Below are 25,456 nucleotides of genomic sequence, written 5' to 3'. Positions count from 1 at the left end.
GCTGCAAGCAAGAATAGCTGTGTTCCAGCTCCACTGTCAGAGGAATTATGCATCTGAATACCAGTTCCTGGGAATCTCAAGTGGGAAGGATGCTGTTGTGTCCAAGTCCTGCTTCTGGTCTTCTCATTGGCATCTGATGTGAGAGCAGAATGCTGTGTCAAATGGGTCTTTGGTCTGATCCAGCATGGCTTTTGTGTTCTCAGACGAAGCCCAAGAACTAAACAGGTGCCTAAGGCTGTGCACACACCATTCTCCCCACTAAAAAGAATCCTGGGAACTGTAGCTCACCCACAATGGAGCTACATTTCCCAGCACCCTTAACAAACTACTTTCCCCAGCATTCTTGCAGGAGGGAGGAAAACGTGCTTTGAATGTATGTTGTGTATGCAGCTTCGGCTAAGTTTTTGTGGTAAAAAGGGGGCTGTTTGGGTGCTGCACCAGGGGCAACAGCAGGGACCCTCGGAATCTGCTTGTGGTCTACATAAACAAAGGTGAGAGGCTCCCCATAAGTAGCCCAAAGTGGGGGAACATGAATGTGCAGTACAGGGACTGTTAACGGAGAAATCTGAGGGCTCCCTTGGACAAAAAACAAGGACACCAGCCAGGAATACCAGAGCAAAACAGCAGCCAGTAGGCCGGGTTTTTATTGAAGACTGTTGCGACAGGTCTCCCACCTGCCACAAGGTGAAACAAGATGGAAGCCCCAAACAAAATAAAACCCAAACTTTTATTAGCTGCTAATCCCCATGTCACCCCCCCAAAAAAACTACATCACTAATACATCATGGTTACATCATGAAAGGGGAGGTCTGGTGGCAGTAATCTGAGCATCCTGGACCCTGCCCCACGGTTCCCCTTGCCCTCCACCAAACACCCATCAAGTGTAACAAAAGAGATATTTACATTTCCCTGTTTCCCAGCCAAGTTAATCACACCCTTTTGTCTTCATCTGGGTTTGTTTTTTTCTGGAATGGCTACCTGTCTGGCACTCAGGTATCAGGATTATCACTCAGGCAGAGGGGCTGCTGAGTAGCTGAGCTCACATGTCTATATGAATTTCTGAAGTTTTCCCAGTGAGCCAGTACACAGATACATTTATCAGTAAATTGCTACATTTTGGATTGTGCTGCAGAGGCCCTTTGAATAGATAGGAAAAAACTGTGATGAAGTGTTTTGTGGGGACAAATCACAGAAGTCACAAAAGTGATTGTGCTGATTTTGGTAGTGGGTTGCATGTGCATGATATCTGCTGGAGGGGAAACCCCCCCCCCAAAAAAACCTATACATGAATTCCTGCAACAGGACATACTTTTAAAACAGCAGCAAGCTCCAAGCTTAACGTGTCAGAGTTTCCTTTCACTGAATTAAAAAAAGAAAAGGAAAAGACTGAGACAATGGTTATGACGAGAGAAAGAAAGGAAGGGGGAAAAACAACAACCCCAAGCCAGCTGAGTGTAGCTGCTGGAGCCACACCTACCTCTTGGCCAGAGGATTTTGCAACCTGGAACTTCCCCAGTGAGCTCTGGGTCTGTAGGGCAAAGGCATGTATCTGCGGAGGTGTGGGTGTACATGGGTGGAAGCCAGGAGCAGGAAGAAAACAGTCCATGGAACACAGCCCGTGCTTACTCCTTCCAATAGTCTCCAAGAGCAGGGCATCCCTTCCATGTTCCTTTTATCCTGTCCGGGTGCAAGAGACATTCCTTCTGTAGCCAAAACAGCACCACCCACGTACAAGGGGCAGGTATTGGCACGAAACCTTAAGCTTACAGAAGTAAGAAAAAAAACCAACTAAAACCCACCTAGAGTACAGGCACTGCAGTTTTTCTAGAAAAAGAGGTGCTAGAATTCACCACGAATGCCTCTTTTATAATGACAATGGCATCCGCCTGAGAGGTGATTGAACTGCTCAGTTCCGGTGAGTTCCAGCTGAAAAAAATCCCTGAATACAAATCAAAGGGAGGGGAAACCCCGAACATTGCCCAATGAGGACTGAGCAACAGGGGTGCCCAAATGTTTTTCAAAGAGGGCCAGATTTGATGAAGTGAACATGTGTGAGGGCCAACCAAAGTTGTTGAGCTTTTTAAGGATTGAAGTTGTTGAGCTTTTTTATGATTTTACCCCAAAATTCTTGAGCTTTTTATACAATTTTACCCCAAAATTCTTGAGCTTTTTTTTTTTTTACAGTTTATTTTACAGTTTTACCACAAAGTTGTTGAGCCTTTTGGCAGATTTTACCTCAGGAAGTAAACTGCCACAGGGGCTGGATTAAACCGACTGGTGGGCCAGATTAGGCTCCCGAAAAGGACTTTGGACATGCCTGGAGTAGGACAAAAGAGTTGACTAACTGTTGGGGACAGGTGGGGACTGGGCGAGAGGGACAATGGAGTACCGTGGATATTCAGGAACAGCAGAGCAGGGCACTGCACACTGCAACATTTTGTTGCAATTACCTCTTGATATTACTTTCTCCACACATTTTAGCTGGCCTCAGTAGCCAACTCAAGAGGTATGGTCACCAGGGTCCTCCTCCTCCCTGCAAGTGTGTGTATGAGTGTATGCAGGGGTTACCCCTGGCTCTGCACTGCGCCTCAGGAATTTCATGTTCAGAGCTGGAGAGGGGAGAGTGGTGGACCTTTCCCACAGTCACAGGCATGCTTTCGAGAAGTGCTGCCCCCACCCCTAGCAGCATGGTGCCAGTGTGAGGGTGATAATGCCCCCCACCTGACCCTAAGACAAAGAGGAGGCTTGTCACATGGCTGAGATTTGATTGGGTGGGGGGCGCTTAGCAGGTGGCTCTGCCCACCTAAACATTTCCCATCTTGCCCTTTTGCGACCACAGGGCAGGAAAAAGGGAGCAGCCGGCAGAAGGCTTGCAGGTCTTTGATGTTCAGAACTCAGGAATTAAACAACAAGAAGAACTTTCTGGGGGCAAGAGCTGTTTGGCAGTGGGACGGACTCCCTCAGAAGCTGGTGGGCTCTCCTTCATGGGGAAACTTTTAAACAGAGGATGTGTTACGAGTGTGTACCTGGATTCACACATGCGCAGCCGACACTCATGTTTATTCATGTGCACACTGCTGAGAGGTCTAGGATCTCCTGCTGGAGTTATGATGTGCGCTTCTTGTTATGGATGTGTGCGTCCACAAGGAACTCTCACACAAAGAAAGAAAGAAAGCTTGGTTTACTATAGAAAATAGGAGTGACAAAATATATAAAACTGCTGCTTTGGATGGCAAAGTTGCAGTCTAAGCAGGTAGCAAATTGCGACACATACACACCTCGATTAAAGAGTAAAATATTCCCTAACTATTCTAAGAGGTCTACAGAAATGTGGGCATAAACTACAAGACCCGTCCTTAGCGCTGGGATAAGCGTTGTCCTGTTGGAGCTAGAAGAGCCAAATGATAACCTTTGAATCTAATGGCTTTTTAATATCTTTTTGCCAGGGCATGTCAATGGAGAGGGGGAGGGGGGCTGTGAAATGAGCGGTTCCTGCAATTTGCATAATCCCTTCCAAGACTTTCCTGCCTTAGTTCTCACCTTGACCATCTTCAGTCATCCTGTTCTTGCTTGCTTAAAAAAAAGGGGGGGGGGGATGAAAGACTTTTGATAATGGTAATGGCAACCCCTTGTCTGAGACCTGCCTTCAAATCACCATCATTGTGGGGATGGGGATCTCACTGAGTGTCCTGTACTACTTGACAACTCAATTTGCATGTGTCAGATGTGTGTGTGAACTCAGGATATTTCTGAATGCCTTTCATCTCTCTCTGGTTTTGGTTGCCTGCCTATTTGTTTCTGGGTTCGGTGTAAGAAGTGTTAATGATCTTAATCATTTAGAATATTAGAATTTTAGATTCTAGTCAAACTCCCTGCAATGCAGGAATCTTTTGCCCAAAGTGGGGCTCGCTCATGCTGTAGGTTCAAAGCTATCCCAGCAGAATTTAAAGCCCTGGTCCCTGGTTTGGGACCAGGTTACATGCACAGAGGCTTTTTTGCAGTATTTAGAAACATAGGTAGGGCGTTGCTTGAGTTGATAGACCATTGGTCCATTCTAGCTTATGCCTGCCAACACTGACTGGCAGGGGCTCTCTGGCGTCTTTCAGACAGGCTATTTCCCCCAGCCCTACCTGGAGGTGCCAGGGACTGAACCCGAGATCTCTTGCGCGCAAAGGTCGTGCGCCACCACTGAGCCACGACCACTTTCAGCAACGGTCCTTCCTCCTCCAATAATTTCTGGTTGTGCAGAACTCTCCCCATACTCAGAGGCCGGCTCCCTCTCCTAGGGAAGAGAGGAGGAGGAAGACCCCCCCTGTCCCTGAATTTCGCAAGTAACGCGCTTCGCATTGTAAGGGAGGAAGTTTAAAAACTTGTACAGGAAGCCTTTTGCAAAATGAAAGCCCTCCTTCCTCCCTGGACCGAGACGCGCCGCCCAGCAGGGAAACTCCGCGGCTGCTCAAGCGTTTCCGCATCGCTCCAAAATGGAAGCTGAAACTCGGGTCGAGAAGCGATGAGAAACAAAACCAAAACCGAGACGAGGCGAGAGATGGGATTGGCTGGATCCTCACCCTCGGCCCGGCGTTGCTGGGACTCCCTCGCCGACACCAGCGGGTAGGAGACGGAGGAGAGCTGCCAAGTGTCGGGGAGGCGGGTGAGGAGGGGTCAGGGGGTGGGTGTCCCGGGACCGACGGGGTCTCCTTGGAAAAAGGAGAAGCGGGGCAGGATCCTTCTCCCTGTCACGAGTGGGAAGGATCGGGCGCGGAATCGCCCCTCTGCCCCAAAATGATTACATTGTGTAAAAGGACGTGAAGCTATGAATTTAAAAAAAGGGTGTGTGTTTTAGAGGGGGCGCATTAAAGAGGAACGGGGTTTTTTTTACGCTTAGGGCGCAACAGGCGCTTGGTCAACGGTGCGCAGAATTTTAGGCTGGGAGGGAATCGGTTGTAAACAGTGGGGCTGTCAGAGGCAGGAGAGGGTTTTCCAGGAGCAAAGCTCGTTCCGTTGTTTGCAAGGCCCTTTCTGCGTGAAAAGGCATGTCACGGGGGGTGTGAGCTTTTGTTTGCGTACATCCGACTGTTTCCTGCCTCGGTGTTTTGTCTCAAAGCTTCTTTGAGACAAACCAGCGGTGTTGTTTTGCCCGATGGATGAGCCGCAGGATTTCACTTCGCTTTTAAGGCTTTGCTGTCCGTTTAAATATTCAAGCTCTTCTCTTTCCACTGAAGGATAGATTTCATGTTTATTTTACAAAATAAAAATGGAGATCCATGTTTTTTCCCCAGGGAGAATAAATTGTGGCTTTAAGGTGCCACCAGGCTCTCTCTTAAAGTTTGCCTACAACAGGCTAATTAGCCTTTTGCTCCGGGTAGACATTGATCCTTCTGATATTGGTTGCATTTATGTCCTGTGGCGGTTCAGATGTTGTTGCAATCAACTGTCCCCATCCCTGACCATGGGTTATACCTGTTGGGATTGTTGGGAGGTAGAGTTCAGCAACATTGGAGGGCCACAGGTTTTTCCCCTCCTTGACTTAAATGTTGTTTCATCTTTTAGCAATGTTTCCTTATACTGAGTCACTCTATTTTTCCATTTAGCTGACTCAGCGATTCTCCCGCTTGTTTTAGACAGGTGTGTCCAGCCCCACCTGGAGAAGCCGGGTATTTAAACTGAGACCTTCTGCAAACAAAGCAAATAGCTTCCATTGAGCTATAGCCCTTCAGTGTTTATTTGCAAGAACAACAATTTCCTATAACCTCTGTCCCTCTTATGTTTCCCCTGCTCCGCATTAAGAAAACTTTATTTATTTGCTCCATTTTTGGCTCTCATGCTTCTCTATTTTATCCTCACAACAACCCTGTGAGGCAAGCTAAGCTAGGAGTGACTGGCCCAAGATCACCCGGTTAGTTTCGTGGCTGAGTGGAGATTTGAACCCAGAGCTTCCTGTCCAAAACTCTATACCGTACTGGCTCTAGGGACGTGGGTGGCGCTGTGGTCTAAACCACTGAGCCTCTTGGGCTTGCTGATCAGAAGGTCGGTGGTTCGAATCCCTGCGACGGAGTGAGCTTCCGTTGCTCTGTCCCAGCTCCTGCCAACCTAGCTGCTTGAAAGCATACCAGTGCAAGTAGATAAATAGGTACCGCTGCGGCGGGAAGGTAAATGGCGTTTCCATGAGCTCTGGTTTCTGTCATGGTGTTCCATTGCACCAGAAGCAGTTTAGTCATGCTGGCCACATGGCCTGGAAAGCTGTCTTTGGACAAACGCAAGCTCCCTTGGCCTGAAAGCGAGATGAGTGCCGCAACCCCATAGCTGCCTCTGACTGGACTTAACCGTTCAGGAGTCCTTTAACTTTACCTTTACCACACTGGCTCTACCAATAACAATTTTCTAATCAATTCTGTCCAATCCCTGGCTTCTTTCTAGTGTAATTATCTGGCCTGCCCTCACTACAGCCCTGTAGGGTCAATCATTAATTAGTGTTCCCTGTTTACACAACTCAGAAATGTGAGAGCAGGTTTATGCCTTATTAAGAAATTAAGAAATTAGGCACATTACTGCCAGTACATACCCCCCCGCCCCATTCTTTGTAACAGGACTAGAAACTTAATTTAAAAAGAGGAAAAACCCAAAAATTCAGGAAAGAAGCCCAGAATCTATCTGTGGGACAAAGTCCAAATACTGTATTGACTATTAGCTAACTTACTATATGCACATCCTGCATTATTGAACTGGCTTAGGGCTTGCAGTTCATTCCTTCCTTTTCCAACTGTGGCCTATATTCCTAATACCCAAATGCTGATCAGGGTGGCACATTAGAACCAAAGACACCACTGGCTGCTTTCCCTATATTTTTTCAGCTTTCACTTTCAAATAAATAGTTTTTGGCCCTCTGGATTGCGGAGAAGTAAGTAAAGAGGTATATATATATAAGCTGATACCTCCCAGTTACTCCAGCCAGCCAATGTTGGGCCCATAAGTCCAAAGGCACTGGATTGGTTGACAAAGCCCTAGGTGCCTATTTTTTTTTTTATAAACATAAAGTTGATTTCATGTATGCATTTGTTATTGACTTAAAATGCTAGATGCCCAAGAGGAAAAGCACTTGGGTCTCTCTCTTTCTGTGTGTATTGTACAGTAAAGGTAAAGGTAAAGGGACCCCTGACCATTAGGTCCAGTCACGGATGACTCTGGGGTTGCGGCGCTCATCTCGCTTTATTGGCCGAGGGAGCTGGTGTACAGCTTCTGGGTCATGTGGCCAGCATGACTAAGCAGCTTCTGGCAAAGCATAGCAGCGCACGGAAACGCCGTTTACCTTCCCGCTGGAGCGGTACCTATTTATCTACTTGCACTTTGATGTGCTTTCTAACTGCTAGGTTGGCAGGAGCAGGGACCGAGCAACGGGAGCTCCTTCGAACCGCCGACCTTCTGATCGGCAAGTCCTAGGCTCTGTGGTTTAACCCACAGCGCCACCCGCGTCCCTTATATTGTACAGTAAAGGTAAAGGTACCCCTGCCCGTACAGGCCAGTCTTGACAGACTCTAGGGTTGTGCACTCATCTCACTCTAGAGGCCGGGAGCCAGCGCTGTCCGCAGACACTTCCGGGTCACGTGGCCAGCGTGACGAAGCTGCTCTGGCGAGCCAGCGCAGCACACGGAAACGCCGTTTACCTTCCCGCTAGTAAGCGGTCCCTATTTATCTACTTGCACCCGGGGGTGCTTTCGAACTGCTAGGTTGGCAGGCGCTGGGACCTAGCAACGGGAGCGCACCCCGCCGCGGGGATTCGAACCGCCGACCATGCGATCGGCAAGTCCTAGGCGCTGAGGTTTTACCCACAGCGCCACCCGCGTCCCTTATATTGTACAGTACTTAATACTATACACTAATTTTGACCATGTTTATCTTCTGGTCACAATATTTCTGGCCGTGAACCTCTTGGTTTTGCTTCTACAATATGCAAAGCAGCCCTTGTACATGTTGCTTCCACTTACGCTCTTCCCCATTTTTTAAAATAAAACCAAGCACCAGACCTCGCAATCTCACAGCCCAGGGCCATGTCAGCTCCACACTAGAAATGTATCAAAGGACTCTAGCAAAAATGCATGCTTCAGGTAGGTCAGAGGATTTGGCAAGTCATGCATTGCCTAATTCCTCTTGCATTGCATTTTTAAACAACCCTATTTCTGCGTGGTTTTTTACATTTTTTATGTAGTTATTTTTTTCCATAATTCATTCTAAATTTGCTAACCTTGGAATGGCGTGAAAATGTTATTCTGCAGCTTCTTGGGCTTTTGTGGGCCTGGCCTGGCTACTTCTTAACTAGGACCTTGATTGCTTTATAAAAAGAAAAGCAAGAAGAATTGGAAATAAAGGTCCTTAGAAGGCTAAGCATTGCTTGGCAAGCAGTTCCACATTCTGTGGATTTTCTGTGTGCCGCTGAATTGCAGCTTGTGTTTTCGCTCCTGTGAATCTTGTGCCGATGAGCCAGTGTGGTGTAGTGGTTAAGAGCAATAGACTCGTAATCTGGGGAACCGGGTTCGCGTCTCCGCTCCTCCACATGCAGCTGCTGGGTGACCTTGGGCCAGTCACACTTCTCTGAAGTCTCTCAGCCCCACTCACCTCACAGAGTGTTTGTTGTGGGGGAGGAAGGGAAAGGAGAATGTTAGCTGCTTTGAGACTCCTTTGGGTAGTGATAAAGCAAGATATCAAATCCAAACTCTTCGTCTTCTCTTCTCCTTGTCTGTTGTCTTCCTTTACCTGCAGAAGTTGCATCTTCTCCCTTGCTGCATTTCAAATTCAGGTTTCGTCCAGAACCTTCCTCCCCCCATTCAACCCGTGTTTTCGTTCCGCAGTTCGTTATCCACGTAACGGCCTGCCTCATCTCCGGAACGGAAACGTGGCCCTGCAGCCAGTGGTCGTGATCTCCCGCCATGACGAGCAGTGGCAGGACCCTGGACGAATTTGCCGTCTCCGAGGAGGTGCGGGAGTTGGTGACCCAGCAGCGCCCCAGGATCGAGCAGCTCTTTGGGGTGGAGCTGAATGTCCTGGGGGTCCTGGGGTCGGCACAGAGCCCCAGCGAGGACCCCCAGGGAGAGAGGAAGATCTGGCTGCAGCTGCAAGGATGCAGAGAGAATTTGCAGAGGGCAAAGGTGCGAGAGGGCAGGAGCGGGAGGGAGGGAGGGAGACGGTAAGGGTTTCTGTGGGTCTCCATCGACTAGCCCAGGCGTCAGCAAACTTTTTCAGCAGGGGGCCGGTCCACTGTCCCTCAGACCTTGTGGGGGGCTGGACTATATTTTGAAAAAAATAATAACAACTTCCTATGCCCCAGGGACGCAGGTGGTGCTGTGGGTTAAACCACAGAGCCTAGGACTTGCCGATCAGAAGGTCAGCGGTTCGAATCCCCGCGACGGGGTGAGCTCCCGTTGCTCGGTCCCTGCTCCTGCCAACCTAGCAGTTCGAAAGCACGTCAAAGTGCAAGTAGATAAATAGGTACCACTGCAGCGGGAAGGTAAACGGCGTTTCCGTGTGCTGCTCTGGTTTCGCCAGAAGCGGCTTAGTCATGCTGGCCACATGACCCAGAAGCTGTACGCCGGCTCCCTCGGCCAATAAAGCAAGATGAACGCCACAACCCCAGAGACGGTCAGAACTGGGCCTAATGGTCAGGGGTCCCTTTACCTTTACCTATGCCCCACAAATAACCCAGAGATGCATTTTAAATAAAAGCACACATTCTAATCATGTAAAAACACACTGATTCCCGGACCATCTGCGGGCTGGATTTAGAAGGCAATTGGGCTGGATCCAGCCCCCGTGCCTTAGTTTGCCTACCCATGGACTAGCCTTTGGAATCCAGGACAGAGACGCCACCCACTTTCTGCTGTTAAAGTAAGCACCTAGCACATCTGGAATATACCAGCATAGGAAGCAGCCTTGTGCTGAGTCAGCCCATTGATCCAGCTAACTCAATATTGCCTGCACTGTTGGGCAGCAGCTCTCCAGGTTTTGGGGCAGCCCTATGTGGAGATGCGGAGGATTGAATCTGGGACCATCTGCATGCAAGCGAGATGCTCTCTCACTGAGCCTCAGCCCTTCCCAAAGCACGTGGCTATATATCACCATATGAAGTAGCCTTTTACTGCCTTAGACCATAGATCTGTCCTGCCAAGTAATGCCTTTTCTGGCTGGCAGGGGCTTTCCAGGGTCTCACATGGGGGTCTTCCTTTGCTGCCTGCCTTCCAAGATCCTGGAGATTGTGAGGAACAGGTCTGGGACCTTCTACATGCAAAAGCAAATGCTCCGATGTTGAACTATGGCCCCTCGTAAAGAGCAGAAGTGAGCATTATGCCCTGCATGGGAATACCACCATGGCAAAACCCCCCTGTAAAGGTTAATACTTCCAGCACCATTGTATTCTTATGTACACAGGCCTTCAGCTGCTAATGACAGGGAGTGGAGAAACTCACTATGTCATCAAACCACCTTGCATGGTATGTGTTCCCAAAGGTGGAGGGGTTGCTCATCATGGGGATACCAACTGCAATATCACATATGCTCTATTTTCCAGGAATACATCAAAGGTCTCTGTGCGCCGGAGCTGAGTGAAGAGGTTTACTACCCCAAAGACATGCAGTGCATATTTCTGGGAGCCCAGGGGTTGTTCCTAGACTGCCTCACCCAAGGGACATCTGCCAACCTTACTTTCCTTCGCCCTGGCACTCTGTTAGTCTCCGGCTTGGCTGAATCCTTCGTCATGGCGCAGAGCCGGATCCAGGACTTTGTGGAAAAGCACCAGAAGAACCTCAGGCTGCCCGAGGAACAGGAGACCCAAGTCAAACGGGCCTTTCTGGAGCTGGTGGAAACCTACAATGACAAACACGCTATGGACCTCTTGATCCTTCCCACCTCGGTCAAGGAGGAGTTGCTCAGTTTGGTGAAGGAGATTCAGGAAGAAGGTGGGGAGCAGAGGCAAAGGAACGGATGTTGGGCACCAAGCCTCGGGCAAGACCATTTGGTGGGCTGGGAAACTAACATGGGTGGTGGCGGCAGGCCTCAGTCTCCAAGTAAAAATACCTTTGGCTTGCCCATGGGACTCAGTAGAGTCCAAGAACAGAGTAGAACTGGAGACTCTACCATTGATTTGCCTGCAGGCTTTGCTAGGCCTGAAGCATCTCCTCACAAGTCCCCACAAGAGGCTACACAAACGCAGTACTCTGTCAGGCCTCGAGATGTTAGGACTGACTTGCCTGTCACGGTTGGTAGGCCTCAAGACCATACTCTACCTCAGGTGTCAAAGGTTGACTTCTCCAGAGGCTTTGGTGAGCCTGAATTGCCCAGTAGGCCTCAGCACGACCTGTCTTGCTTGAATGGTCCTCAGGGTTGGCCTGAGGTAACAACCCCCACGAGGCCAGCACTTCCCAAGAGTTCCCCTAAACCTATTCCAAATGCACAGGCTCGGTTTCTTCCTGGTTACGGAGGCCAAGCTGAGTCTTTGCAGGATCGTCACGAGGGGAAGGATGTTCTTTGTGCAAGGGACTCGAGCCCTGCCAGCTTGCCTGAGGAAACCAGTGAAGAGGAGCCATCGTCAGATGTCCTGTTGTCATCGTGGACGGAGAAGGAGTTCAAAATGAGGCTGAACTTCTTTAAAACCATGGGCTATGAGGAACAGGTGGTCAAGAAGATACTCTTGGAGGGTGGGGTATGTGAGGCACCTTCAACTATCCTGGACAGGGTCCAGATGGCAGAGGCGTCCCAGAAAGAAGGGGTTGTCCTCCCTCAGATGGAGCCTGGGGGAAGAGAGCGCTCTCTCTCTCCACCAGAAAAGAACCAGGATGAAAATGAGTATCTCCGGGAACTCATCAAAGCAGCTGCAGCCAACTGTGGCCACTCGCCAAGCGAGATCCCCACAGAGATACAGACAGGAGCCCCATTGGCAGGTCTGCTGAGGCGGCTCAATGAGAAGGGGGAACACCAAGAGGAGGCTGAGGCTGCAATGGGGGCCTCAGCAGCAAAGCTAGAACATGGAGGACACCTTGGTGCCTGGAGGGCGGCCATCTTGAATCACAGGGAATCTTCACCTCAGAGGCCTCAGGAGAGAGGGGGGGACAGTGGGTCCCCTTTCCACGAGGGCGTCAGTTTGTCCCCAGTCAACCCAGAAGTTGCTGCTTTCTCTCCTTCCCCCAGTGGTCACCTGTTCTCGACGTCCGATTCTGAGGGGAGCCAGTCGGCAGAAAGCACCAGCTTAGGGCTCCCCCACCAAGGCTCTGTTCCTACAGTAACCGGAGCCCAGCGCTTTGAGGAAGCCCTCCAGACTGAGTTCAAGCTCAAGTTGGCCAACACACCAGGGAAGAAGAACCTACGGATGATCATCATTGATGGCAGCAATGTGGCCATGATGTGAGTGTTGTGTTTGTAGGGAGCCTGGGAATGAGCTCTTCCTATTGGTATGGCTGTGGTACATGAGGTTGTCATAAACCAGAGGTAGCTATCTTGTGGACATTTTTTCAAATGTTATTGGGTTCCAGTACCTAGCCATCCAAGCCAGCCTGGCAAATGGTCAAGGATGATGTGAGTTTTAGTCTAGCAACTTCTAGAGGGCATGCTGGGTTGTGCAGCTCGATCTTTTCTTTGTTGCTCCTCCCTTTTAAGCGCCTAAACAAACCAAGGAGGGATATAGCTTAGTGTTATGTATGAACCTGATATGGTGGTTTGTTTCCCTTTAACAAGGCTTAAACAATGGTTTGTATTGGTCTATGAATTGTGGTTTGTCGGGGAAAACATACCAGGGTCCTAGGTTCAGACAGAATGTTAAGTCAAGAGGTGGAGAACCTGTAGCCCTCCAGATGTTGCTGGACAGATGTTCCCCATAATCCATAATTGACCATGGTGTTTGAGGTTGATAAGAGTTGGAGTCCAACAACATCTGGAGGATGCAGGATCTCTTATCTCTGGTTTAATCTAAGGAGATTGTCTTACCATAATGTGTGACCTCAACCAATAAGAAAACGAATAATGGTGAATTTGTTGGGGTGTCTTTTAAACCCCATCTGCACATAACTGCTTTAAACAGTTTCTCACAAAGAATCCTGGGGACTATAGTTTGATAAGGATGTTTAGAGTTGTTTGGAGTCCTTTGTTGCCCTCATAGAGGTATAATCTCCAGCGTGGCTGTGGTAGAGTATACCATCCTGAAGGCCCCGATAGCCCCTGTTGGTTGCTGTGGCTTTCCAGAGGTTAAGACTGCAGCTCCCATCTTCTCTAACTATTGGTCATGCTGGCTGGGGCTGATGTGAGCTGGGAGGCCCAACAGCATCGGAAGAACAGGTTCTCCATCTTGGAGATAGATAGATGATAGATAGATAGATAGATAGATAGATAGATGATAGAGATATATAGATATAGATATAGATATAGATATAGATATAGATATAGATATAGATATAGATATATAGATACACACACATACACAGTTATAGTAAAAAATGTACCTTCTAGGAATTCTGCCTTGGCTGGCCAAGGAAAGACTCATCTACATTTGTAGCTCACCAGTTCTCTAAAACAGGGGTTCCCAAACTGGTCCATGGACCACCTGTGGCCTGTGAGCTTCATTCAGGTGGATTTGTGTTTAAAGATGGGAGATGGCACATCCATCATGTTAAATATTCATATTGACTTTTAATTGTAATTTTTAATGCTACTTTTATTTTGTATATATCTATATGAGAAATAAAAGTAATAAAAAATAGAACTGAAAATTATACTGCATACAACAGGCAGAGAAATCACTGAGTGGTTCCCCAAGATCTTCAGCAATTTTCAAGTGATCTGTGTGTGTGTGGGGGGAACCTTTGGAAGGCACTGCTTTAAAACACGCAATGCTGCTAACCCCAGGGTTATCCACACTTCCTCTTCTCCCACTGCTCTCCCTTGAGAAAACAGCTCTTTAGTATTCATTCGGAGCAAACAGCATCTTGGGTTTTCCCCAGATTGCCATTTGTTCTGATCTATCGCTAAAGAGCGGTTTTTCCCTTTGAAAGGAGCGGGGCAAGGGGGAAACTGCTTGGATTTGCGCCTAGAAAGTGTGGGTCAAGCGGAAAACAGCTTGGACCCATGCTTTTTATGCATGGCCCAAGCAGAAGTCCTTCTTTGATCTGCTGTGTATCTTGCTTCCTTTGCCGGGATAGCCAGTGGATTCACCTAAGTGATTCTTCTTATAGTCCTGCCATTTTGAGTGTCATCTTCTGTCCTCATAGGCACGGTCTGAACCAGTTCTTCTCATGCCGGGGCATTGCTCTGGCCGTACAATATTTCTGGGACCGTGGGCATCGGGAGGTGACTGTCTTAGTACCTGCACATCGGATGGAAGAAGACTCCAATGTGAGAGGTGAGAGATGGCTGGCTCCCACCTATTGGGTGAGAACTCAGACGATATTTTGGGGGGGGCAGTGCTGTTGCTTTTTAAAAGCCATTAACTGATTATTTGGATTGATCTGTGTGTTATTAAGAAAGATAGGGCGATCTGCTTTTAATTGATGCAGAGACAAGTGGCTGCAGGCCCCCCGCTGTCAGAGGGAGTGAGCCTCTGAAGACCAGTTGGTGAGAATCCTAAGTGAGGAGAGTGCTGTTGCATAGGGCTTCCTATGGGCATCTGGTCGGCCACTGTGAGAATAGGATGCTGGACTGGACGGACCTTGGTTCTGGTCCAACAGGGCTCAATGTGTATGTTCTCACGTTATGCTCCATTCTTAAAAGAGACATTCCCTGCTATTTCGAAGATCAACTAGAACACCTCTTCTAAGACAGTGCCAGATGTATCTATTGTAGCTTTGAGTGTGAATAAGTATTTTCATTAAAAATAATTAGGGATGGGGGAAACCTATGGCCTTCTAGATGTTATTGGGCTCTAGCGCCTATCAGTTCTGACTATTGACCACCCTGGACAGAGTTGTTGGTGGTTGGGGTCCAACAACATTAGGAGGTCTAGAGATTTCCCCATAACTCATGCCAGCATGAGAGTTTTAATCTATCAACATAGAATCATAAAATTTGAAAGGGACCCCAAGGGTTGTCCAGTCCCACCCCCTGCTATGCAAGCATCTGGAGGGCACTAGATTAGGGAAGCCTCCCCACACTTGGGGGAAGAACATCTGCCTTGCATGAAGAAGACGACTCGGGCATTCAATCCTTGGCATCTCGAGGTAGGACTGGGAGAGAACCCACTGAGGTTGATGGACCCAATGGTCTTGCTCAGTTTAAGACAACCTCCTGTGTTCCTCATGAAAGGCCACCTACCTACTGAGGAGTAAGTCTTAACTGGAACCAAGGACACTTACCGTATTTTTCGCTCTATAACACGCACACGACCATAACACGCACATAGTTTTTAGAGGAGGAAAACAAGAAAAAAAATATTCTAAACGAAAAAGTGGATGTATGATTTTTGTGGTTCATGCTGTGGCCACAGACATGTGATCTGACAGTGAGTTTGGAATAGCCCAATGCAAAAATCCTGAGGATCCATGTGGATCCATGCTTTGTAACCACGTTTTTGCACCACTGCGGCCCCAGGCAACAGTGCAGTGGGTGCGTGATTTTTTTGGTGCAAGATGTAGCCATGGACATGCTATGTGATCTGATGGTGAATTTAGGGTGACCCAGTACAAAAATCCTGAGAATCCATGTGGATCCTGTTGGATCAAGCCATATCTTCAGAGGAATTTGGCCACTCTCCGGGTGCCCGGCTTGATTCCATGTTGACCTCCCCGTCAGCGACTCCCGGCAAGACAAGGCGAGGTCTTTATCGGCCGATCCTTCTTCAAACGTGAAAGAAGAACACAGCCACTCTCCTCCTCCCTCACTCCCTGCCATCCCCAGGGAGGGGAAAGAGACAGACAGAAATGTATTTACATGCCTTTATTTCTGTCTTTCCTCAGTACAGAGAAAACATGTCTGTACCCTCTGATACCCAGCTGCAGAGAGAGAAAAACTCCACCCATGTACTTCCAGTACAGGGTCATGTGACACTCTGAGCTAACATCTGGTGCTCAGAGCACATAATAGACTGTCCCTGCTTCCCACGGTACAGTCCTAAAACATCAACATCCTGTTTGGCTTTCCAGCCATCTGGAGCACTCAGCAGCATTGCTCCTTTTTCGTAACAACCTCCCCCAAAAGAATCAATGCGTGTTGCGGCATGCATAGCGTGATCCAGAGAAGAAAACAAACAGTTGTTATACACATAACACTCCCCTGTTGTTTCAGTTCCACCCTTGGAACTACCCGCCACTGGTTTCCCCAGTGTACCTCTCTGGTTGTCTGGCTTCCAAGGAATGAGTGCATCTGCATTACCTTGGCTAGCAACTCTCTGTTGTGTCTTTGTCTCTGACTTAGACACAGCTCCAACCTGTCCTCGGTTGTGTACAACAGCAACACATGCAACAGCTAAATTAGCATACTCTTCTGAGTACCTTTTGGGTGGTTCACCCTTTGTGACTCTCTCAGACCTGCGTATGAGGTGCTGATCCTCTCTGCTCACTGGTTCAGTCTCCGGACTCTTAGGAGAACCAGTTTCAATGGTAAACAGTGGTTCATCCTTCACCTGTGAAGGTCTATCCATTGTGTGAGATTTCCTCTCAATGACTGTGACAACAGAGCTCTCTGAGCTATCACTGTCGCTCTCAGTACCACTGTACTCTGTGAAATCATCATCATCATCTGAATCGTCCTCTGTGGGAAATGTGTGTACTATCACTCTCTCCTGTTCAGGAGCACTCTCTAGAAATTTTGTGAGAATCACCTGACCAGATTCAGACAAAATTACTCTGTAGAGACTCTTTTCATAACCCACAAAACTGCCTCTGGCATTCTTTACTCCACCTGGAGCTTCTGTCCTCACATGAGACCCAAAAACCTTGAAATGGGCAACAGAAGGTTTTCTCTGGAACAGTTTCTCAAAAGGAGAACTTCCCAACTCTTTCGAAACCTTTCTCACCCATGCATGACTAAACGACATGAGTGACTCCGCCCAGAACTCATGTGGCAGATGTGAACTAAGCAATTGCGCATTCATCCCCTTTTGCAATTCTCTGTTCACCCGTACACAGACACCCCTGTTCCACGCTTCCGCTGAAACAGCAATCTTGTGTCTAATTCCTTTCTTCTGCAGGAACCTCTGGAAATCCTGTGAAAGAAAAATCTGCTTCTCATCTGTGAAAAGACAATCAATGTTAGCATCATGCATACTCTTAACCTTGTCACAAAACTCCTGAAACCTTTCTAAGGCTTCCTGTGGCTTCTTTAACACATAAACCCAGACAAAGTTAGAGAAATGATCCACACACACAAGATAAAATCTTGCATTGCCTCTAGATGGTTCTAGAGGACCAATCACATCAGCATACACCCGCTGAAATGCTCTGTTGACCCTGGCCACCTTCTTGGCGCTTGTTTTGGTCACACCTGCAAGAGAAATCATGTTAGACTCAGAATTACATTCCATGTAATCACTTTGGTCAAAGTCCAACAAATACAGTCCACCTTCCTGTCTGGCAGAAAGATATAACTCTCCATCTTTGAAGATCTTGCAGCTCTTATCATCATAGGACAGTTTCAGTCCTTTCTTTGCAATCTGCGAAACACTCAGCAGATTGAACTTCAATTCAGGAACCAAGTAAACATTTTGTATTGTCAAGTTCAGACTCTTAAGATACACAGATCCAACCCCAGTCGCCTCCAGCTTCTGACCGTTGGCTTGTTCCACAGCGAAGCTTTGCTTCTTAAACGTCGAAAAGAGTCCTCTGTGCGGGGACATATGAACCGTCGCTGCAGTGTCGATAATAAACGCGTTCCCAACATCTGGCGTGGTTCCTTTCGCCATCAGGGCCTTTGCAGGTTCCACCATAGACTTGGTATGACCTTTGCCTGCTGCCTCAGGCTTTGCTGAGCGGCCCTTTGCTCCTTTTGGCTGACGTGGCTTCTTACAGTTCCGCTGAAGATGCCAAGCCTGTCCACAATTGTAGCACTGTACAACGTTCAAAGCTACAGCATCCTTTCCAGTAGCTTCATCAGTGGGGGAATTAGAACTCCGTTCTTCCCTCCCCCTGTCCTTGGCATCCATTTTGAATCCAAGTCTCAGCTCTTCACCCTCGAGCTAGTTAAAATCCAAAAGCTGTTTTTCTGCCTCTCTCTCAGGCAGGCAAACTCCAAGCTATCTCACAGTCAAAACAACTTTTGCTTTCCCGGCTCTGACTGAGCCAGCCCCAGGTGTCAGTAGTTTTCCACTTACTGACTGTCGTTGCTTAGCAACTGTGCATACTTTTCATCCTTATCTCGCCGCAAGAATTTCTGGTATGCAAGCCTTTCTTTCAGAGCTGTTTTGCCAAACGCAGCTCTCTCGTGAACCAGAGAATAAATCATTCTGCATTCACACTTTTAGCCCGATATTCAGCATACCTTTTGGGGCTCCGTTGCTTGGAAAACACCCCCTCTTGGTGCCAGCCGTCTGTTCAGCTTCTGGCTGCAATTTCAGACGTTATCTTCTTTCCTTGGTGCAGAGGATGGCACACGATCCATCAACCTCTCACCTCTCATGCTGATTCCCATGGATCAGATAACCAGCAGCTTCTGCTACCATATGTTGGATCAAGCCATATCTTCAGAGGAATTTGGCCACTCTCCGGGTGCCCGGCTTGATTCCATGTTGACCTCCCCGTCAGCGACTCCCGGCAAGACAAGGCGAGGTCTTTATCGGCCGATCCTTCTTCAAACGTGAAAGAAGAACACAGCCACTCTCCTCCTCCCTCACTCCCTGCCATCCCCAGGGAGGGGAAAGAGACAGACAGAAATGTATTTACATGCCTTTATTTCTGTCTTTCCTCAGTACAGAGAAAACATGTCTGTACCCTCTGATACCCAGCTGCAGAGAGAGAAAAACTCCACCCATGTACTTCCAGTACAGGGTCATGTGACACTCTGAGCTAACATCTGGTGCTCAGAGCACATAATAGACTGTCCCTGCTTCCCACGGTACAGTCCTAAAACATCAACATCCTGTTTGGCTTTCCAGCCATCTGGAGCACTCAGCAGCATTGCTCCTTTTTCGTAACAGATCCATGCTTTGTAACCACGTTTTAAGTGGGGAGGGAAGGAAAAGCACTCAAGGGACAAGGAACACGCGTGGGGTGGGTGGAGAAGGATGCTGTTAATAATGCAGAAGAGGGGTATAAGAGGAGAAGCAAGCAGGCTCTGCTTCTCTCCCTCCTCTCTGGCTCGCTGAAAAACTTTGCTGCTATTTAGCCAGCTGAGTGGGGAGGAGAGAGGGACAGAGAGCCTGCTTGCTTTAAAGGAGCCAACCGGACAGGAGCCGCTTACACTCGTGTAAGCAGCTCCTCTCCTCTCCCGCTTTGCTCCTTTAAAGCAAACAGGTTCTGTCCCTCTCTCCTCCCCACTCAGCGGCTCTTCTCCTGCTTTGCTGTTTCAAAGCAAGCCACGGAGGAGGGAAGGAAGGGGAACCATGGATCCTCTGCTCACGACTGCAGCAGATCCCCCCGCCATCCGTAGGCATTCGCTCCATAACACGCACAGACATTTCCCCTTACTTTCTAGGAGGAAAAAAGTGAGTGTTATGGTGCAAAAAATACGGTACTTCCAAACAAACATGGATGAGATCAGGCTGCAACTGCCGCAGCCCCAATAAGAAATGAGGAGTCATTGAATGTGATGTTGGTGTCTCAGCTTCAATGCAAGTATCATTCCTCTTTGGTTTTTTCCCTCTCCCTTTTCCCCAACCACAGAGCAGCACTTTTTGATTGAGTTACAGAACCTGAGCATCCTCTCCGTCACGCCGTCACGCAAAATAGATGGGAAGGGCATCGTGCCATACGACGACAGGTCAGCAGAGCTCTCTGAACTTACCATAAAGGCAATTCAGCGTTTCTCTGTATCAGACATGGCAGAGGTTCGCCTGTCGGCACTGAGTGGCTGTTCCCTGTGTGAGCGATCTCCCTGATCTCCCCCTGCTGTTGGTCTACCTGCTGCGAATCATGGAACGTTCAGCTAACATTTTAAATATTGGTGGGGAAGGAGTGGAATGCTGGAGCTCAGTACAGCTCTGCAGGAGAGACGAAAGGTCTGTTTGGTCTGAGAGTTTAGCCAAAGGTTGGACAGAATTGAGGACCCACTTTTGTTTTTGGATGGAACACCAAGGTCCACCCAAAAAAAATCAAAGGAATGACATTGGGGGCGGAGCCAGATGCAAAGTGGTGCTGGGGTGGTGGTGGAGCCAATTATCTGCTGCGCCCCATGAGCTCATGCACTGTGATGCATGTATACATTCAGATCTTCACCTGCGTTACTACAGAACAATAATTCCAACTGGCCGATTTGGGTGGGGAAGAGAATCCTTAACTCGGGCATAGGCAAACGCGGCCCTCCAGATGTTTTGGGACTACAACTCCCACCATGCCTGACCACTGGTCCTGTTAGCTAGGGATGATGGGAGTTGTAGTCCCAAAACATTTGGAGGCCTGAGTTTGCCTATGCCTGCCTTGTTGTTGTTTAGTCGTTTAGTCGTGTCCGACTCTTCGTGACCCCCTGGACCAGAGCACGCCAGGCACTCCTTTCTTCCACTGCCTCCCGCAGTTTGGTCAAACTCATGCTGGGAGCTTTGAGAACACTGTCCAACCTGCCTGCCTTAACTGTTGTTAAAACAACTGGGTGTCAGAAACCTTCAACCATCGAATCTCCTTCCTGTCCAAACCTGTTTTAGTCAATCAGAACGTTTCTGTGCACTTGATTAGTCGGTGGAAGGGTTTGATCTCTTCTAAACCGATCAGTCAATAAAACATTGCTGTTTCAGTTTTTCGCTTTCTTCAAGGCGAGCGGTGGTGGGGTTTTTGTGTGTGGCAGAAACTGATGAAAATATCCTTTGTTTCTCTGGTTTTTTGTTTTTTTTTGCTTCAACTTGGACCTTCCCTGGGATTTCCCCCAGGTTGGGCTTTCCAGATGTCAAGTCACCAGATATCGCTATGCTTTGATGAGGTCACAAGTACGAGGGTTTGGGGCAGAAGTAGGAAATGACTCTGCCAGCAGATGGGCCCGGGGTGGGGGTGGCAGGCATGATTTTTGAGTCATGGTGTAACTGACAAGATATGAAAGGGTAGTTATCACAGAAAGGAACTGAAGCACGTTGTGGCTACCAAGACATAGAGTGAAATTCTGAAGTGATGTCAGTCACACCACAGAGACTGATATTCCAGAACCAAATTCTCAAATGTGTTCCGTTTCCTTGGTATATTTTTATCCTTTTTGTTCCGTTATTTCCTCACAACAATCCTGTGAGGTAAGTCAGGCTGAGAAAGGGGGCTAGGAATGGGGGAAGCTGTGACCCTTCCAGTGTACTGCTGCACTCCAACTCCCATCAGCCTTAGCCAGCATGGCCAAATGGATGATGGTAGTCCGGTAACATTAGGAGGGATTTAAACTCTGGTTTCCCCGGTTGAAATCTAACACACTAGCTACTGTGCCATCCTGGCCTGGAACGGAAGATGACGTCATCGCAGTAGGTTTTCATTGGGTTCCAGTTTTTGTGTAAACTTGTAGCTTTATCAGTAAGGAGATCAGTAATGGCAGACAAGCTTCCTTGAAAGATAGCATTGTTTTCTTTTTGTTGATCTGCTACACACGCACACACACACACACACACACACACACACACACAAAGTTAGGGTGAACCCTCGGTTTAAGAGAGACAGCCGATGTCTAACAGGCTTTGCCAGTGACAGCATTAAGCCCAGCCTCTGTCCCAGAACCCTTTGCAACATGGCTGTGGTTCTGTGGCAAACCACTAAAATTTAAAAAAATATTCTATTTGACAGGTGTTTTCTTCCCTTTCTATGCCCGCAGGTTCATGCTCAAACTAGCGGAACAGACCAACGGCGTCATCGTCACAAACGACCAGTTCCGGGATCTTGCGAAAGAGTCAAAGAAATGGATCCGAATCATTAAAGAAAGGTGCCGTGGGAACTGGTGACAGAGTAGCCTTCTGCTTTTTCCTTTTGACCTTCTCGATTGTGCCAGGCTTTCACCCTCAGCTGAGCAGGGCTGGGGAGAGTAGGAAAAGGATGTGGATATATAGCCCTCCTTCTCTGGAGAGCTTTGGTTGCTGTTTGATCTGTGGCTTGGGAACTGGGTGGATGGGGGAAGTTGAAGAATTGTACTCTGGCCCCTGGGCTTAAGCAAAAGGGCTGCAGCTTAGTGGTGAGAGGCTCATTCCCTGGCATGTCCAGAAATTGCTTTGGGGAAAAACAACAACAACCTGCCTGTTGTTGTGTATTTTACTTACGTATTGGTTTTTTAGTTGCAAGCTACCATTTTGGCACAGAAGTGACCTGTTAATTAATAAATGATAAAAACAACACCGAGGTAGATGAACCAATAGCCTAAACTTGTACACACCACACATTTAAAGCACATGACCAAAGAATCCTGGGAATTGTAGTTTACCTCCTCACACAGCTACTATTCCCAACACCCTTAACATTGTTCAAACAGCTGAACTGGCCTCCCAGAGCCACAGTTCCTGGAGTTCCCTAGGAAAGAGGGATGATGGTTCAAACACTGGGAATTATAGCTCAGCACATGTAATGAACTACAGTTCCCAGGATTATTGGGGGGGGGGGACCATGACTATTAAAATGGTGTGTAATAATGTTTTAAATGAACCGTGCAGATATGGCCTGAATGCCACTTCTTTCTCTAGGCAATAGGAAGTGCCCGTCAAACTGGTTTGGATTAGGGCCTTAATACGTCCCCTCCATCTTTACTTTACTCTTCTTGACTCTGTTTCTTCGTGTACCATCCAGCCTTCTGCAGTACATCTTCGTGGGGAATATTTTCATGGTTCCCGATGACCCCTTGGGACGAGATGGGCCCACCATAGCAGAATTCCTGAAGAAAACCCCCAGGTATGCACCCACACGTGGAACAAGTGATCTAGCTGAGTGGAGTCGGGAAAGGCATTTAACATGTTAAAAAGTCTCCAGGGACCGGAGCAAGCAGCTGTCCCTAGGAAAACACCCTTTGTTTGTGTCTCCCCCTTTTCCAACCACAAAACAGAAGTATATATATTTCAGTGCATGGGGACACTGCTCCATCTTGTGGCCAGAGAAGTACGTGGGATGGAGCTAAAACAAACCTGAGTGAAAATTATACTGCTGCATATCCTTCCAAGTTCAGCTTGGTTTGCAAAAGGGTTCAAACAGCAGTTGATATTTTATAATAGCAGCATTGAGTTTTAAGATACAAAAGGGAAAAAATAGGGAGTGGAAGGTGAACATAGTCAGGTATTGGATATTTTATATTGTTGCATAATGGCCAGGAGGCAGCTCTTAGGAAAAAATTAAACCAAATGGCAGCTGGTCCCCGGGAGGTCAATGCCATGGGCCTCGCTTTCTCGCCTCTCTGCCTGAGGCAGTTATGAGGAATGGTCAGTTATGGAGGCAGTTCTGGGAGGAGAGGAGCTAAATAGCAGTTGGGTCTCAGAAAAGTCAAGGCAGTGGGCCTTGCTTTTTTCTTTTTACCTTGCCCTCTAAAGCTGCCTTGAAGAATGGCCAATGATGGAGGCAGCTCTGGGAGGGGACGGTCAAAATGGCGGGTGGGACCTTGTGGCAGAGAACACCTCACTCTCTTGCCCTGCAATATGGGTTTCTCCCCTGAAGCCTTGAACCTTTTAGTTAAAAGGGTTGTCTCCACCATCTAAACTCTTCCTTCCTGACCCTCCTTCCTGAAACCTGCTTTATGTCCCTTCACCATCGCAGGACCAAGGCCCCAAACTGCCACTCCTTCGCTGGCCGGTCTGTGCCTGCGTCTGTCCCCGTGGGCCGTGCATCGCAGACAGAGGTCCTTCAGCTTCGAGACAGGAAGCCACCCGGAGGGTTGCTTACGGATCGAAGGAAGAGCCAGAAACAGAACTCGCCAGAGGAGCAGCTCCGGCCCAAGGACGAGACAGAGCGGCTGAGGAGAGACCTCCTGGAGATCTTTGTGGGCCAAGACAAGAAGGTTGATTTTGTGCTCATGCGGGAGCCCTGCTGCCATGACCTCAACAAGCTTTCGGAGGCGATACTCAGCCTCAATTTCTGAGCCAGAAAACGTTTGTTGTCTCCCAAGGGGGTCGTGCATTTATCCATGCAGCTGCATCCAGAATGGGCTCGCCCGTGCTGGTATGACTGGTTTTTAGCACCAGCTGTCTGTTCCTGAGGGATACAGAAGAACCTTTTGCTATCTAACACCGTGTGGTTATTTCCCCTCAGAACTCTCTTAGTACGAAAATCACAGAGCCATTGATGGTTCTCCTCATTAGCCAGTAGCAATAATGATCAGTTCAAAAAGCATCTAACATTAAGGTAACTCAGGGTTTAAGATACTGCGTGCTGGGGGGTAGCCAACAGTTGTGCTTACTGGATGCTGTTGGACTCATCCCTGACCATTAGTTGTGCTGGCTGGGGCTGATGGGAATTGGGAGTCCAACATTTGGAGCGTACCACATCGGCAAGTCTATATGGCTAGCCGAAGCTCCACAGAGCAATAAGCCCCTGCCCTTCAACCTGCATGGTTGGGCAAGTCTTCACTGTGAATTTAAACTGATTTAACTGTCATGGCCTCCTCACACTACCACAGAATTGTGGGAAATGTTCCATGAGGCAGATTCCCGACAGGATTCTCAAGCCTCCACACAATATTACACCACCCAGGAGTCTGTGGGATAAAAAAATAACATGGCAGTTATATTAATTCCAGACCAACTTGAGAGAAGTTTTCAGATGTCTTAGGGTTAGTCTAAGGACAGCTCCTTGGAAGGCCCTTGTACACCTTCCAAGTTAAGGAAGAAATCATAATGCGACACGCAAGGGCACTTATTCATAAACTGGAACTGTTTTAGATGATGTCTTGGCTGAACGAAATGCCTTTTTACCGTTTAAATAATCTGTCCCATAAACATTGTTGAGCACACTTCCTGAATTTTAAGACAGTAAATATATTATATATATACTATATATATATATATAATCTCAGATATATATATAAAATCTCAGAATGTTTATACACACACACACACACACACACACACACATATATATATAAACATTCTGAGATTTTATAGTGTGCTCTTTCAGTTTGGGATAAATTATTATTTTCAAATATATATATATTTCCTTTAAAAAAATGAAAAGAAAATTCTTCTCCGTTACTTAGAAAATGGCAAAATATCCAATTCCATTCCCAATCAAGGAAAAGAAGAAATTTTGTTTTGTTTTCCTGGGATGTAAAAAACAAACAAAACTGGACTGTTTTTAAAAGCTAAGAAAATAAACCTGTTTTCTTGACCAAGCTACATGTTTGTTGGTCATGGAATGACAGAATTTGAAATTTTACAAGATTAATAAAAATTATTATTACAAAATTAATAAAATAT

General features: G+C 47.7%; 1 protein-coding gene across 3 annotated transcripts in view; it reads left to right on the top strand.

Annotated features, from left to right (window-relative positions):
- The window catches only part of KHNYN (KH and NYN domain containing), a 29,455-nt gene extending 4,080 nt beyond the window's left edge, over positions 1 to 25,375 (top strand). Inside the window, exons 1-8 of one of the 3 annotated variants that reach the window (XM_083581395.1) lie at positions 4,347 to 4,651; positions 8,844 to 9,140; positions 10,556 to 12,384; positions 14,241 to 14,371; positions 19,779 to 19,875; positions 21,889 to 21,996; positions 22,848 to 22,949; positions 23,802 to 24,757. In XM_083581395.1, the coding sequence (XP_083437521.1) occupies positions 8,922 to 9,140; positions 10,556 to 12,384; positions 14,241 to 14,371; positions 19,779 to 19,875; positions 21,889 to 21,996; positions 22,848 to 22,949; positions 23,802 to 24,123 (2,808 nt within the window). In that variant the 5' untranslated portion in view covers positions 4,347 to 4,651; positions 8,844 to 8,921 and the 3' untranslated portion in view covers positions 24,124 to 24,757. Of the gene's footprint in view, positions 1 to 4,346; positions 4,652 to 8,843; positions 9,141 to 10,555; positions 12,385 to 14,240; positions 14,372 to 19,778; positions 19,876 to 21,888; positions 21,997 to 22,847; positions 22,950 to 23,801 lie in introns of those variants that run through there. The other 2 variants (XM_083581393.1, XM_083581394.1) reach the window with 2 other exon arrangements.
- The last annotated feature ends 81 nt before the right edge of the window (positions 25,376 to 25,456 follow it).

Source organism: Podarcis filfolensis (assembly GCF_964270895.1).
Source record: "Podarcis filfolensis genome assembly, chromosome: 13".
NCBI lineage: Eukaryota > Metazoa > Chordata > Lepidosauria > Squamata > Lacertidae > Podarcis > Podarcis filfolensis.
Note: the sequence above shows the minus strand (reverse complement) of the source record. Positions and strands in the feature narration are given on the sequence as shown.